The sequence below is a fragment of the Zosterops lateralis genome, assembly GCF_965231275.1.
Source record: "Zosterops lateralis genome assembly, chromosome: 15".
Classification (NCBI taxonomy): domain Eukaryota; kingdom Metazoa; phylum Chordata; class Aves; order Passeriformes; family Zosteropidae; genus Zosterops; species Zosterops lateralis.
This window is the reverse complement of record NC_139775.1, coordinates 2,882,664-2,899,647: the sequence shown is the minus strand read 5'-3', so window position 1 is coordinate 2,899,647 and position 16,984 is coordinate 2,882,664. Positions and strand designations below refer to the sequence as shown.

The 16,984-nt window shown below is 45.0% G+C and overlaps 1 protein-coding gene across 1 annotated transcript in view; it reads right to left on the bottom strand.

Annotated features, from left to right (window-relative positions):
• GNA12 (G protein subunit alpha 12) overlaps positions 1 to 15,804 on the bottom strand; it is a 40,531-nt gene extending 24,727 nt beyond the window's left edge. The window contains exons 1-2 of the mRNA XM_083872815.1: positions 15,430 to 15,804; positions 3,772 to 3,987 (exon numbers count right to left, since the gene is read on the bottom strand). Coding sequence (XP_083728941.1) covers positions 3,772 to 3,987; positions 15,430 to 15,750 — 537 coding nt within the window. The 5' untranslated portion in view covers positions 15,751 to 15,804. The remainder of the gene's footprint in view (positions 1 to 3,771; positions 3,988 to 15,429) is intronic.
• Between the last annotated feature and the right edge of the window lie 1,180 nt (positions 15,805 to 16,984).

Here is a 16,984-nt window from a genome sequence, read left to right as displayed (position 1 = left end):
ATCTTTACCCACAACGACATCAAGCATGCCAAGCTGCAAGAAGTCAAAAGAGTATCTAACCTTGTGTCAGACTTTTTGTTCTGGACACTCTAAAGAAGAAGTGAATGGCTTCTCACATTCTCACAGTAGAGACCTGAGAGGATGGAAAAAACCAAAAAAAAAACCCCAAACCACAAAACAGAAACCACATGGCCAAAGCAATTCCTATCTTGGCCTTGGTCTCCATGGTTTATAGCATAAAAGGAGATGTCATTTATGGGTGAAGAAGAGCCTGCAGACACCCAGACTCCCAAATACACCCAAGCACCTGTCATTAGGCTCAAACTGAAGAAGCTCCCACCTCTGCACCTAAATCCTGCTGGAAATCCCAATTCCCCTTTCTCCAGGATCCATTCCCAGTGGGATTTGTCTCCCCCTGCTGGCACTGGGGGATCTGCAGCCCCTTGCCCAAACTACCACGGGCACCCTGCAAGGAACAAACGTTCCAGGACATTTGGAGACTGATGACCAATATGTTCCCTTCTAACACACAGACAGAAAATGGGGTGGGGGGATAATGAGGGCAGGGGAGAAGGGAGAAGAATCCCATTCTGATTACAAAGGAATTCCTATTCCAGTAGTTAAAAAACGAGGACAGACGTGACAATGGAAGCAAACATACAATGAAGCTTTTGTCCCCAAACTACTTGGCTCCCATACAAGGAACAGAGGAACTTGGGTTGGTGGGGACTGGCTGGGGCAGGGGAAGAGCAAGAGGCTGATGTTTGTGAAGAGAAAGCAAAATTGGTTTGTCTGCTTTAAGAAAGGCTGGGAAGACAAAAAAAAAAAAAAAAAAAAAAAAAAAAAAAAAAAAGCAGCCTGCTATAGTAGAATCCACCCACTCACTTCTGAAACGCTCAAAGACCCAGACAGGGATTTACAACCAGCACTTGTAGGCACTGAGTATGAAGCAGAAAACACTCCAATGCCCAGAGGCAGCTTCTGCGGTGCCAGAGAAGCAGCTTTGAGATTGCACAGGGTTATGGTCAGGGCCCTTTTCTTTCAACAAGTTTGTTACTGCTGAGTCAGCCACTGAGCTGGGCATTGCAGACCAGAGGAGGCACCTGCACACTGCAATTTTCAGCTCTACCAACCAATGTGTTTTACTTTTTAACAGTCATACAACTTCCTGGAGAAACAGAGCCTTCAAGAGCAGACCAATAATCCTACAACTTTGAAACCAAAATAACAACAAAGATTAAAAAAAGTTGACTGCAAGATGAAGGTGAAGAAAATGCCAGTGCTGAGTGGAGTTGTTTTCTGAAACAGAGTCAAGGCACATTCAGAAAGATCACAGTAATGTAAAGCTGCAAAAATTTTGGTGATGATTTAAGAACTATTTTAAAGATAATAAATTCAGTTTAAACCAAGCATATTCCATTTAATAGCTCGCTTATAGTAGGGAAGAAAGAGAGTGCTGATGCAGAGGTTTTCTTTAGCCTGAGTTAAAATCAGTTCAGAAAAGATTTATTTTCTCAGAGTCCACTATATCTAGCTTCTATTTATTTACACAAGTCTATATCCAGCAAGGGTTTAAACTAAATGAAGGTATGGGTTTATACATATCCTATGCAATTACAGATTAGGCATCTCCTTAAACCACTTCTTTCTTTAAAATGTTATGTAGTGTTAATTTTTTTTTAAGGAATTGTACAGTTGCTTATTCCCATATACTCAGGAAATCAGACTTTTAGAAGCAAGATATGGAAATTTGTTCAAAGCATTAAGGTGCAAATAATTTGTTTAATCCAGAAGCAGCATTTGCATCCTTCAGACCAGTGTACTATATTAAAAAAAAACACCTATGTAGCCAAGTGCTTTTTTTTTTTATTGACAAGTGAGGCACTTTCTAATCCCCTGGTGATGCAGCCTGCACAATAAACTACCAGCACCCAGATTTTCATGCTGTCAGTGGCACAGGGGCAGGACTGGGATGGAGTTGGAGGTTTTGTGACACACGAGGCTGCAGTTCCAGGTGCCCCAGTAACATTGGTTATACCAAGGGCACCCAATGTTATAACATTGGTTATAACACAGGTTATACCAAGGGCACCCAAAAGGATGCACTGTACAACTGCAGTACGATGCTGAAGATGACAGCATATCAAATGATCCATTGCATGCCTCTCTGCTTTGTTTCTGTGGGGCTTTTTTATTTTTTTGGTATTTCCTGTTTAATCCTCTAAGCCAGGGAATGCAGAGGTAGGCCTACTACTTTTGGAACGCTATTTATTCAACAAATGGGACTTTTTTTCTCCCCAGTTTGATATGACTTTATTGCTAACCAGAACAGGAATGAACCTCCCACATGATCCCCATCTGAATCTCCCTCTACAAACAAAATCCATGCTTGACCATAGCATTTCCCAGGGAAAAAAACAAACAAACATTCTTAACAGGCTGCTGATGCAATTATTGCTTACTATACTGGATTCTCTTAGTAGTTGTTTCATGGCAAATTCAAGTTCCCTGTGGCACGAACTGTCTTTTTATTCCCCATTTGAACAGTGCTGAGAACAGCAAAGCCTGTGTCTACAGATGCTGGGAATAATAGAACAATTAATCCATCCTCTCCCCCCCTGCACATCCTTCCCCCCACCCCCAGTGCTGTAACATGGAAATTGTTTCATTTTTAGCCTAAGGAAGTGAGGGTTATCCAATCATCCTGTGACAGCTTTACTTCGCCATTTCATTTATTCTTTACCTATTAGGCAGTCTCATGATACTTCAGAGACAGATTTCAAAGATATGCAACAAGACTCAAACAGGCATCTTATTAGTGGAGACAGATGAGCACCTAAGGGCTGCAGCATGAGTTTAACTACAGTATCAGACACCAGAGAACCCACACAGAGAAGCAGCATGAGGAAACAATCAGAATTTCACTATTCAATTTCTCTAGTTCTCCTTCAGCTGTATCAACTTCTTTTGTAAAAGAATCTAAAGGAGACTATACAAAGCCATGTTTCTGTCCTTTAACCCCTCTAATTAAAAAATGATAACATAGCAATTGTGGTACCAGGTTGTTTGGATCAGTTCCTTCTTCCACAGAACAGGAAGAAAAAGAAAAGGAAAAAAAATCCTCTCCATCACAGAAGAAAAAGGAGTGGATTATGAACAGCTGTCAGAAACATATCCCATACAAGAAGTGCAGCTATTTTGGCACAAGAGCATGAAGACCTAACAGCAAGAAAGCAAGGAAGAGAGCACATTTTTACGCTCACTGTCATCTTTCAGTTGCTTATCCAAGTTTCACTTGCAGACGTCAGGATGAAAAGAAACAGTCAGGGAGCAGCAGCAGGAATGGGTGCTGCATTCACTTCAAAAGAGCTGCATGCAGGAAGAGTTTGCCAGTATCAATATAGTGCAAGCTGGCAGGACTGGAAAGTTACAAATTAAGTGTGCCTTCATCACTGACCTACTATGAACAGACCTACTGAGCTGCTAAAATATTTTTAGTTCAACCAATTCCTGCCTTTTTTGGTTCCTCTTGCTCTTCCAGTTTATCCAGTCATGTGCACTTTTCCACTCCCTCTTACTGCCATGTAGTTTTTCAAGTTTGGCTCCAATTACCACTTGTGTCTGCTGCTGAAGTGCTCAGATTTACAGCACTCCTACAAACAGCTAACAGGGTGGCTCCATCTTGCACGTAGCAAGCTGTCTTTCAGCTGGAGAGAGAGAGATTTATCCAGCAGCCCTTTCCTCCTCCCACGTGGAGACGGCCCTACTCACCAGCTGATACTCGCTGCGCCGGCTGAAGGCTTCCTTGATTCCCGAATCCCTCCAGAGAGCACCCAGGGCAGGGACGTAGAGCTGGAAGGTGGCAGGCTCGATGGCCATCCCAGCTTTGTTCTCAAAGGCCATCAGAAACATCCCGTGCTTCTCATTCTCCGTGTACTGCCAAGGGATCCCCAGCTTGTCCCGTGCGTCAACCAGAACCTTGCAGCCCTAAGGAATGATTCAGATAAGAAAGTCAGTGATACAAAGATTAAAGTGTAAAAAGAACAAGGACTTGAAGGTACTCAAAGATTTTTTTTTTTTACACTGTTCTGGTGAGACTGAACTCAGGAGAGAATCATAAACATTGTTTATTGCAACATCTCCAACAGAAATAAGATAGAGCCTGCTTCTGTAAGCAACTTAGCTACAAAATATTTCTCCAGGTGGAGAAAGTATTAGTGGCAACAGCTAATGGCAACAAGCAGCGCTACCAACAGATAATGAAAGTAAACATCAGTGAGAGTATGAGAAGTGTCTGGGAATTAAGAAAAGTGTCTGGGAACTAATGTGTGATCATCACAGCTGTACTTTTAAAAGTAACACCATGCCTGAAACCATATTCTTCCATCTTTTTCTTTGCACTGGGGTTTCTGACGCCAAAAAGGACATCCCAGCTTTCTCAAGCATTAGGGAGATCAGAGGAGCATTACAGGACTGAAGACATTGCATAGATTCCAAGCTATCAGGCTCAGGAAAGCAGATCCAGTTTTCCCTCAGAATCAGCTTACTTTTTGAACTTACCACACACTTACTAAGCAACGTGTGACAGGTAGGTTTGGCTACTCTAATACTGGAAAAGAAACCTGGAGGCAAACTAATCTAGTTCTCAAATTCAATTCAGGATTACTGAGCTGGTTCTTTTCACATTTTGCAGTTTTTATGGAAACCTAATTTCATATTCATGGCAACAAGCCAAACACATGAGGTTAAAGAAATTTGAAACTTCAGTCTTGACTCTAACTTCACCTGCAGTAAAGAGCTTCCAATGACCAATATTTATTTCTCAATAGTGAGCCCCATTTTAGTAATGGGTAGATCTGCTAATGGTGACTCAGCATCTCAAGTACCATCGAATTCACAAGTAAAATCTGTGGGTTCTACTGGATAACTTCACTCATTAGGTTGATCTTTGGTTCTAGAGATATGAAAAAAAAAATTTAAAAATCTCCAAAAGTGAAGCTCTGTTTCCACAACTACTCACATAAGCTTCCACATTACTGAACTCATTTCATTTTTTGCATACTTTAAGCTATCAAGACTGCATGTATGGTTTATTAATACTTGAACCTTTCTGCTCTCCAGTCCTTTAGCAGCACCACACGACAGTAATTTCCCAACAGCAACCAAGATCAGAGAGGGAAGTGAGAAGAAACTTAGTGGAGTGTCACAGAATAGGAACTCAAAGTGAAGTGTCACATTTGTCACTATCCAACAGTGCTCCTGAAGAGCAGCTTCCTCAAAATGTAAATATTTATGATTCTCTACTGATTGTTACCACTCAAAGTAGGGAATGGATCTCCACAATACCATGAAAAGACTAAAATCAAATATATTTACCAACTGCTGCTTTAAATTCCAGACATAACTATTTAGTAACTGTGTCATACAGACCAAAAGCCAACTCTCATTCCTAGTAGCAGAGCTTATCCCTTTATTAACAGAAGTCTTTCAATGGTTATTTGAATGGCACTAACAAACAGAAGCATGAAAACCCCACTTATAAGGCTCTGTCTCTGAATTAGAGATGCCTCCATGACATCTCACAGCTTCAGACACTTTTGCAAACCATCCCCATCTTGGCTGCTACTGAAAGGGAGGGTCAGCTCCCCAGTGAGTTCTTGACTGGGTCAGCCTATTCAAGAACTTGGGAGATTTTTCCAGAGGATTGTGGTGACTGAGACCAGCAGGACACTGTTATTCCAAGGTGCTTCATACCAGGTTTGTCTCTGCTCAGTGAGAATTGTTGTGTATGAAATGGTTAATCAGTACTGTGTGTGGGACAGTGATCACCATGTCCCCAAGGGTCACCACCCCCCCTGGCTGCCCTGGGCCCTGCATAGAGCTCCCAGCCCACACAGCTCTGACTTTTCTCCTGCCTGGGCCCTGCAGGATCCCCCCTGGCTGCTCAGCTCCTGCTCTGCGGCTGCTTTAACCCTTCTCCACCTCACAGACACTGCAGAGCATCTCAGAGGAATGGCTGCAGTCTGCACAATTCCTGCCTGGATAAAAGAGCACTGGGAGCTCAGTCCAAGGGCATTTCCCCACACTGTTGTCCTGACTTTCCCTGCTCCTACTGGAGACACGAAGGTTCCCAAGAGACTGTTTGTTGTTAGGGAAAGTTTAATTATTTTTGTGGAGAAAACCACAGAACAGTTTCAATCAAGGGCATAGAGACTGCTCCAGTCCCAGAATAGTCACTTATCTGCTGGCTGCTGCTCATTGGAAATGCAGGCTTGACCCTCCCTGAGGCAGGAGAGGGAATTAAGCTCAGGTCCCACAGACCTTGTTGGGAATGCATTAACTATTGTAAGGTCACCCAAGGGGAGCACATGGCATCAGCACCTTCCTCTGACTGTCCCAGAGACAGAGATGTTGCCGCCAAGGAACACGTAGAGCCTGATCTGGGACAAAGTGATTCAGTAGTGGGACACCAGCACTGACAGACAGACACACACTGCATGAAGAAAATAAAACAGCAGAGAGGCTGGCAGGAATGCTGTCCTATGCACATCCACACAAACAGCACCTCTCAAAACTTTTAGAGCATATCTGCTTTGAAATGTGTCTCTAAAACACATCAGGAATAAAAGCTTCACACAACGAGCATAACAGTCAATGTTTCTTCCTCCCAACTCTTAGCAGCCAGAAGTGTGACTCAGCAGAACCCCCAGTAAAGTGAATCTGAACTTAATATTTCTCCATCTCCACAAAACAGTTCCATAAATGCTACAAACAGATGTCAGAAAGATGAGGAGAAACAGAGAAATCACTAAATTTAGATCCTGTGTACTGCTATTCTCGCATCTCAGACTTACTGGTAACATTGTATTTTGCAACCTCACTGAGCATTTGATAATCCTTGCCTTATTAATCTGCAGAGCAAGTAACCATAGGAAAGTATTCCTCTTACTGGAAATACAAGCAAGACACTTTTCCTACCCCTTTCCTGACAGTTTTTCTGATTTTCTGCTACTATAGAAAATGTCAATTCACTCTTTCATTCATGAGGCTGAACACCATCAATTACCATTCTGTTTTTAAATCTGACTGAAAAAAAAAATAAAGGAACAACTTTAGATGGGAAATAAACTTCTGAACACTTAACTGATTTAAAGCTTTTGTACTGCAGTTAAAGTAGGACCCAGAATAAGCACAGATGGAAAGAATTAAAATTCACAGATAAGGATAGTGTCAGGCATTAGAAAATAGAAAACTAGCAGCATAATGGAAGCACCAGCTAGGGAGGAAAAAATAGGAAATTCTCTGTTCCATTCCTTTCTTAATAATTTTTAGTATATTCAAGTCACTGCATAAATCCCTGGCATGCACAAAATCTGAATGGAATCAGACAGTGATGAGATCTACCTCATAAAAACACCGTATCTTATACAGAAGAAAACAGTAAGTCTAGAAATCCATAGATCTGAAAAAAAGACAACTAAGGCACATGACACAAGAAATGTACAGAAATTACAAACCACTTGCAGAAAGGGAATAGACAAAGACTATTATTCTCCTTCCCCTTGCTAGACAAACATGAGTTATCAAACAGTTCAAACTCAAAACCTCCACAGCCCCGGCCAGCCAAATGCATTTACACAGGATGTTGGCCAAAAGCATAAGTGGCCTCCAAAAGCCATGAAGAAGAATAGATGGAAGCAGAGTCCAGAGAGGACTATTCGATTACATTCCAGATGCAGATCCTGGCTCCAGAAGTTTCCGAAACCAAAGGCTGCCAATAACTGGAGGAGCACCCCAAAGGATCACATTGCCTTGTGCTCCTACCCGGGTTTGGTTGTGGGTTGTTTTTTCATGTCACAGACAAAGGCCGAGTTCCTCAGCCTGACACAGCACAGCTGTTTGGAGCATGTTGCTACTCACCAGCAGGAAGGTTTTATGAGCATTTACACAAATGCTCATTACTAGGACTAGCTCAAATACATTTTTTTCTCCTTTACTTTTGAAAGCATCCTAGCTTTCAAAAAAATCCAGATTCTCTTGTATTTTTAAATAACAATTAAATGGATTTGTGGGAACTGTTAGAAAGGTTATCATGAGCTAATGTCACTTGAAGCCAGAGATGTTTGCCAACAGAGGACAAGAAGTGTTGCAGTATTTAAAGAGCAGTGTGATTTAAGCACATCTTACATCTGTAGTTACACTGCTACATAAAACACAACACTCACTTTTTAAATTATTCATATGCTCCAGTACTTGAAGGATTCATTATCCTCACACCTTTCACCAGACGGACCAACTCAGAGGCCAAGTGAACACCCCTCAGTTAAGCACCAAACATAAAATTAGCTCAACAGGTTTGGGGAGCACTTGCTCATAGGCAAGGCCAGGTTCTTCCATGCACACACCAGCACTCAAGTGATCAAAAAATCTGATTCAGTGCTAGAGAGAACATGCAAACCTGCTCAGAGTTTGTATACAAATAGAAGAGTCTCCTACAGTGCATTTTCTCAAAATAATTTTAAGAAATTACTGCTGGGTATGAGATCACAGACAACAGAGTAACTGTTCCATATTAAATACTACAGCAGCTACTTTTTACACTTTCACCATTAATACACTGTTTAACCTCACAGCAACACCTGCAATCTCCAGTATCTACCTATCAGTTACAGACCTTATTGTCCTGAGAGAAGTGCTGAGCGCTGCTGAGCACTCCCTGGGGGCTCCAGGTCACAGTTAACAGGCACTGCTCCCTTCTCCTACGGCTGCAAAGCAACAGGAACACCTCAGGCACAGGGAGATTCAAACGTGTTTCCTACTGCGTGTTTTTCCTCACTGCTGTTGACAAGGAACTGGCAAAAGTCTGGGGATCTCATCTCACAAAGACCAATCTAAATCAGAGCTCCTGCCAACAGGATTGCTCCCACCTCAGCCTGCAGATATTCCCTGGAGCCAAAGGAACAGTACAGGGTGATGCAGCCATAGGAACACAGGCCCAGCTGCACAATTTTTAAAAATAAAGTTGCCAGTGTTAGCAAATATAATCGTATGCACTGTTTGTAAATTGCTGTCTGAACACTGCAGAGAAGGTGACCTACTACAAACACAGCAATAGCAAGACAATCAGATTTTTACAGCACACTATCACAAAAGCATTAACTGAGTTTTTCTTTGATCTATGTCCTTGGAGCATTACAGCCAAGCAGCAGGAGAGAACGCAATGTCATTCGGGATAAGGTTTCACATTACAGAACAGTCAAACAACGAGGTACAATCCAAAGGGGCATCTTTCCTGGCGTTTGATAGGTTTGTCATCTGCCTGAGCCCACAATCCAGCGAGCAAACATCACCAAAAACCAGCCATTCATATAAAAAGTGATTTCCACTGGCTGTATTAGTTTGCTGTGAGGCGAGACACACACAAGGGCAGGGGTGGGAACAGCACCAGTTGGCCCAGTTAGACAAGGAAAAGGCTCCCCAGTTCTGCATGTCCTTTCACCACTCACAGATTCCAGTACCACCCAGGTGAGAGCAGGGTAAACAGCAGAGATGACCTACCTTCCAGCCCAGCATACAAATAAAACATAGCAACAAAGGGGAAGTGTCATTTACCTAGTCCACAGGAACACAAATATTAAAAAACATTTGGATTAGCCACCGAGTCTCTGGATTGGGAGCAGCAGTGATGTCTGCTCGTCTGGAAACTCTGAAAAGAGTCCTTGTCTCAGGCTGAGCCCTGCAAAAGGACGATAAACGCAGCAGAAGGAAAATACTCACTGCAAACTTTACTTGTAACTCAGTACAGGGCAGGGAGATGATGACCTCAGAGATGACGAGTGGTGCAGGACCTCACAAAAAGTTCCCAGTTAATGCTTTCAGACTTGTATTAGCAGCTTTCTCCTTGGCCTGACACCATCCCACCACTATCAGGTCATGCTTTCAATGCAGGAGATGCAGCATCTGCAGCTCCAAACACATCCCTGCCATGCTGCCCTCATGGACCCAGCACATCTGCAGACAGGGTCTGCAGTGCCAGGATGGAACCAGCTCCTGACCTTCACTAGGCTGAAAAATCTCAGGCAAGTGGTGGAAATTCATTTGGAAGCTCTGCAGCCTCCAATTCCTTTCAGCTTTTTCCTTGTTGGAATTTGCATTGAACTTACTGTTTAGACAATGTAAACTAGAGCTTGCTCCAAAGTTTTCCTGTAAACATTTTTAACAGGACAATTTTCTAATTTTTTTGCCAATACTGTTTCCAAGCTAATCATAAAACTACATGTATAGTTAACCAAGTGAATATAATGTAAGCTCCCAAATTTAGTCACTCCAGTGACTAAACTTTTGTCTGGAAGACATCAAAGTATGTGCCTGCAGTCTCCAGGGACTAAGTCATGTTCCGCAATACTAATGACTACATCACAAGAGCATTGTGAGCTCCACTTTGGAACAACTATGAGTATTTATCATTTACTACTGACCATTATTCCTCTGCCAGCATCTGCCACGATGAAGAGAGATTGCTGTCTCCCAGCCCAACCAAGAGACACACCAAATGCAAAGGGACCACCAGAGTGGATGGAATTTGCATTTAACGCATAGAAAATGCATCAACGAGAAGTTAGTAAGAGATCATTGATGAAATGAACCTGGAACAACAAGATCAACCTGATTCATAAGGGATTTTTGCCTTTTCCTACATAAACTAATGAATATTATTTTTCTTAATAAAATAAGCTCAGAGCAAAGATAATCAGAATTTAAAAACTGTTATAGTACACTACTTTAGCACTTACATATTAAATTTAAAGAAAGAGATTCTAATTAACCACAGTTCCTATACTCTCCTTGTCATTCCTCTGAAAAGAAGCTGTTCCATCAGAAAGGAGATTGACACTGTCCTGAGACCAACTACTCAAACAGCTGGATCCCAGCTCTGAAGCAACAGATGGAGTGTGACCATTATCACCTCCTAATGGGTTTCCAAAGTCGTTTGCATGTAAACCCAGGGAAATGTGGAGTCAAGACCATTTAAAGAGTAACTGGGGTTTACCTGATGTATTCCCCCTGAGTTTGTAGGCCACTGGAAGAAATATTCTTACATTACAAATGAGTAGTAACTTGGTCAATTGCAAGGGTAGGTCCCAAACGAATCTGTTTCCACATCCCAGAGTTTGTATCTGTACCTGGCTGAAACTTGAAAGCTGCAGAAGAGTTTTCTTGGTTTGTTTGCTGATGACAGGAGGTACAACCAACTTACTTCAGCCACCACAAACACAATTTAGGTACATTCAAGGTACACAGAGTTCCAGCAACAGTCCAGGTTTAGTATTAATTGCAGAGGTCTAAAGTTTTTAAAGCTGCCTTCAGCACAAGCCACTCATTTTGCTTTACTGCCACTCATGTTCCTGCTATCAAGGAGAAATGCTCTCAGGTATCCCCTCGTGTATTGCAGCTGCACTCAAAAGCCCCAAAGGACTGTTCCTCAAAGATTTTACATGTTCAGAATCTTTCCTTGTTTTTTCCCCACTCAGAGCTCACAAATGAAATTACACATAATTTCCTGTGGAGTCCTTCCCTCTGCAATTCCAGGCTTTTCAATTCCTTAGTCAATCATTGTACTGCAGGCCACAAACAACAAGAAAACATTCATGGATGTACTGAAACCTCGAGCTGGTCTTTCCATTCTCAACAAGAAAAGTAACATTACCAAAAGAGCTCAACAGATTGTACTTCAAGCTTTTAAAAGCTGAATTTTTCTCTCTTCAGATGGAAATCTCCCAAACAAGCTGGTGCAAGTACCACTCTGGCGCTTGTAGATTGCTGTAATTATTTTCTTATGCAACTAAACTGGGTTTTTTTAAGCAGCATGGTATTCACATACTTGAAACAAAAAAAACATTTAGACAAGGAACATCAGAGTTGTGACTCGTTGAGTGTCTGAGCTCTTTAACTTTTATCAAAGGAAGCAAATAGAGTAGCAAGGCCAACCCATCTGTTTTGGATGGAAGGTATCAAAAGATTCCTGTAGCTACAGTTGAAAAGCATCAAAATACTCTGTAATACCACCACGCACTGCTTAAATTTGAAACTTAAGGTACATGAAAGTTTTCCAAGTGTCTCTGCATAGCCAGGAGTCACCTTAAAATTCAGGCCTCAGCAGCCAGACAGCCCCGTCCTGTGCACTTTCCTTTTCCAGGTGGGTGTGCTGAAGTCCTGAAGCCTGTGTACTCATACCAGAGTATTAACACTACTGCTTTTCACTTCAATCATCAAAAAGTTCCAAAAAGTTACTTTGAAACTTAGCCTCGATTAACAAGCAAAACCCGAGTTAACCGATGACTATTTACCTTAAACCAAAGCAAAACTCCTGTATTTGAATACCATCCCACAAATGCCAGAAAAAGCTAGCAAGGCCCTGAACCATCACCTGTACTAAATGGAAAAGTAAATTCTGCATCATAGGTTTATTTTACTCCAGCATTTTGTTTCTGACTAGGATTTCCCCAAAATGGGAGATGAGAACCAGAGAGAACAGGGTAAGCAAAGAACTCAGCTTTAAGAAGATATCAGAAAAGCAAGAAGGTGAAAACTCAAAGTGGAAGCTGACACTAATGTTAGTTCATAGTTAGCACTGTTATGTTCAAAGAGGTTTCACATTGTGTTCTCTGAAGCAGTTTCTTCACTCTCCATGAGCTGCCTAAGCACTCCTGCAATAAGCACTTCAGAAATATCCAGCACTGTTAGGAGAGCAGGAATGCTCCTCCTTCAGAGAGAAGTTTAGTCATGGCTGGAAAATGAAAATTGACCATTTAATCCCAGAGATTTACACTGCATTTCTAACTCAGATCTCAGTGCTGCAGAAGCTTAGCAGGACCATTGTCTGAGCAGGCTGAGGACTGTGTGGAAAAAGGGGCTAAGGTTGCTGCAGCTGCACTTGACAATGTCACACAGATTTAAATGCTATTTGATAGGATCATTTCCACTTCACATTGTCCACATATAGCACTAAAAACTCATCTGAGATCTTTTATTGCCGGTTAAACACATGGTGATCTTGGCTTCATCAAGCCTCAGTGGGCAGTCACTGAACTTCCTGAAAAAGTGAAAAGAACCTGTAGTCTAAACACTCAGTTATAGAAGAGCAGCAATCACATGCACTTGACAATTTACATTGTCAAAGAAACTAAATAAGTTTACTTTAAACACTGGATGTTTATCCACTGAACAAAGTTTAATGCAAGAGAGCATTACACAATTAACCTAAAATAAAAGCACTGACAATCACTCTGTTTTGAAAGCCATTATTCTGTGTTGATATTTGATTTCTTCCTGATGATTATGGCAGAATATCAAGGTGTTATCAGGTTTCTCTCTGATGAGCAAAAATGCAAACAAAACATCTCCTGCCTTCCCATCAGAAAACTCTTCTAGTTCTCTTTGTTTGCTGTTCCTCCTTCTGCCTACTTTTTCCACTGTGACTATTCCCAAGCCATTCCCCAAAAACTTATAGGGGGAGTATAAATTGTATTCTTGTACACAAGAGCCACCTGTGTTATCTGGAGAAACAAGGGAAGGATGACACGAACCTAAAGGAAACCCTAACCTAACCTCAACACTCCCAAATCACCACCTGCAAGGCCAAAAGGGCAACCAATCTGCTGAGCCATACTAACCCACTTTAAAGCTACTTCCAAATTTTACTTTAAGGATTAGAAGAGTTTAAAAGGTTCAACTGACATAGTCCAAGAAGTGCTGTTAACTGTGAGAACACCTGACTGCTATCCTGAGGACCAGGATTCTACTTTGAGTTCTGCAACTCTACCCAGAGCCATCCAGCAAACAAGTGTGTGACTCTGCCTCCACTTCTACAAGGCAGAGACACTTTCCTTCCCAAAGTACACCAAGTTCTACTGCTGAAAGCTCTACACCTTCTGCATAAACTAAATATTACATCATTTTACCATAACTGCTCAGACAACCTCAAAGAGGAAGGAGTCTCAGATTTTTCCATTCTCATAAACTGCTTCCCTAAAAGCTTCTGCTACTACTTGAAATTAGTAGAAGTAAAAGAATAAATCACCAGCAGGACCACAATAAGCATTAAGAGCTAAAACAAGACTCCTTATTTCTAGGCATACAGATTTAAAAAATCATAACACTCTCTTTGCTCACATAACTACAATCAGAGAGAAGCTTCTGAATTTCAACTTTCTTGCAGTTAATGGGCTCCAGCCTGAAAATGGACAAAAAAAAGGAAAAGAAAATTAGACAACAATTTTCCTGTTCATTACCAGAAGTGAAAGCCCTTTACAGAATAGCAGCATTCTTAAAAACAAGAGTCATTGTATGCATGCACTTATTAAGTGCACATAAAGCTTCTATTTAAACAGAAATCTGGAAACTCAAAAGTAACTCGTTATCTTTAACTTGCATAGTTCCCTTTCCTTTAACTTTCTACAAAATCTCACAGAGCCTTACAAATCCATGCCTACAAAAGAACGGAGACAGTCCTACAGAAAAATATAGGCAGGAAGGCAGCATTTCTTTTAGGGAAAGATTACGGAGATGAAGAGAGAAACGCTTCTGAGTCAGCTTTTTATGTGTCTTCAGGTATTTTCTTTGGTGTGATCACATCTACCTGCACAGGGCATCAACGCTTGTAGCCCTGAAAGGAACAGGATTTGTCAACGTTGGTTTTCCCTGGTTTCCTTTGGTCTGTAAGCCAAAGGCTCTACCAGCAGCTTTTACAGTCTTCAGTCAATAGAGAAACACGCTGCCAGCACTATAAAACCTGCATACACACTGAACTAAAACTTGCCTGCAAAGGCACCGAACCAAAGTTATTCCCGTTTCAGCTCCAGGTTTGGTAACACCCCACAGTGCCCAACCCTGCGGGCCTCACTGTCTCGTTTCCAAAGATGCACCAAGTGAAAACCACTTGCAGCCACAACATCTGTACGAGGAGCCCTCGCTCGTCCCATCTCCAGGTGCACAGACGGGAGATACTTTGCAAAAGCAGAGAAATTCCGCCTCATTTCTTCAACTCCTGAAGTTTCTGCAATTCCGACTTCGAGGATGCTCTCACAATGTTTTTTCCAGAAGGCAGGCCACACCTATATCCTCTTTCCTCTGCGTTTCCACAAAGCTTTTCCCAATCCCCTTTGCAGGGAAATTTCCTTTGAGCCTTTTTCACGGGAAGCCTTCAGCCGGGCAAGGCCGGATCCCCCATTCCCCGGATCTCCCGTTCCCCGGGCCCGCAGCACAAAGGTCCCCGCCCTCCGAGCACCTGCCCGAGACCCTTTCCCGGGAAGAGGGAGCTCCGGGACCCGCGCCGGGGCAGCGGGGGGCGCGGCCGGGCTCTCTCAGCCTTTTCTACGGCGGCTCTGGGCACGGCCCCGGGCCCCGTCACCCCCCTCCGCCGCCCCTCACCTTGAGGATGTTCTCGTAGATGGTGGCCCGGAACTCCAGCAGCGCCTTCTGGTCGAACTCGCGGCCGTGGATGATCCGCATCTGCTTGAGGAAGGTGGACTTGCCGCTCTCGCCGGCGCCCAGCAGCAGGATCTTGACGAGGCGGCGCACGGCGCGCCGCTCCCGGGCCAGCATCGCGTCGATCTCCCGGCTCCGGCGCCGCGCCTCCCGCTCGGCATCGCGGCTCCGCTCCTTGCCGTCCCGCCGCGGCTGCTCCCCAGCGCGGCCCGCGGCCTCGGCCGGCAGCAGGCAGCGGCTCAGGGTGCGCACCACGCCGGACATGGCGGCGCGGCCCGGCCGGAGCGCTCACAACGCCGCCGCCGAGACCCCGAGCTCCGCCAGCATCGGGCGGAGGCCGCCGAGACGCCGCGACCGGGAGGAGGAGCAGCCGCAGCCGGGGGCTACGGGCCGGGACCGCCCATTCCTCGCCCCGGCTCGGCGGAGGGAGGGAGGGAGGGAGGGAGGGAGCGGCCGGCCGGTGGAGGGGTGGGGGCGGCGGGGCGCGGCCCGCGGGCCCGGCCCGGGGAGGGGGCGCGGCCGCTCCGCGGGGGCTGCGCGGGGCCGGGGGCGGCGGGGGGCGCCCGGAGCGGTCGGCGCGGGGTCCGGCGGGGCGGGGGACACGCGGCCCCGGCCCCTCACACAGCAAGCGCCGCCGCCCGCGCGGGGAGGAGCCCGCGCCGCCCTCATTAGGCGGCGGCGCTGTCGCTCAACGCAGCCGTACTCCAATTGGAGGAGCCGGCAAGAATGGGCGGGGCCGAGCGGGCGACGCGGCTCCGGGCAAGGCAGGGCGGGCAGTGCCGGGAGGGGGCGGGGACAGAGGCACGAGCACCAATGAGCAGCGAGGGGGCGTGACCTCGCTTCCGGGGCGGGGCCTGAGAGGCGGAACGAGAATGCGGGAGCGCCGCGGGGCGTGACGTCACGCCAACAATACGGGGTACGGCGTGACGTCACGGTGCGACCGGAATGACGTCAGGGGAGCTGCGGAGGCGGGGCCTGGGCAGGCTCTTGGGGTCTCGGTACCGGGGGCGGTCAGAACCCAGTGGGGTTTGTTCTGAGCAGAGCCACCCAACGGCCGGCTCATGCAGTGACGTAAAGAAACGTGTAATCGCTGACGTCACCAGGGAACACACGTCCATAGCCGTGCAGCAGCCGCAGATCCTCACTCAGCCAGAGTGAACCGCGCAGGGATTTGCCTGCACAGAGCCGGCAGAGCTGATCCCGAGTGGACACAGCCCCTCCTGGGACATCCCAAAGGCAGCCCCGGGGTGACCCCGCTGAGGACACCGGGTGTGAGGCCTGGCAAACACACTGCAGCTCTGCAGTGCCGGGCTGGCGGCGAGCGGGGATTAAAGTATCAAAGTGCACGTTTGAAAGGAAATCCCCCTCGCTCTCCTGATTAGGTACTGGAGGGGAAAACCATTTTGGGAAGCAGCTGGTGTGTGATCCCTGTGCAGTGCCTGGGATCCCAGACCTTCTGCCTGCAGGATGAAATCACAAAAGACAGGCACATGTCCCC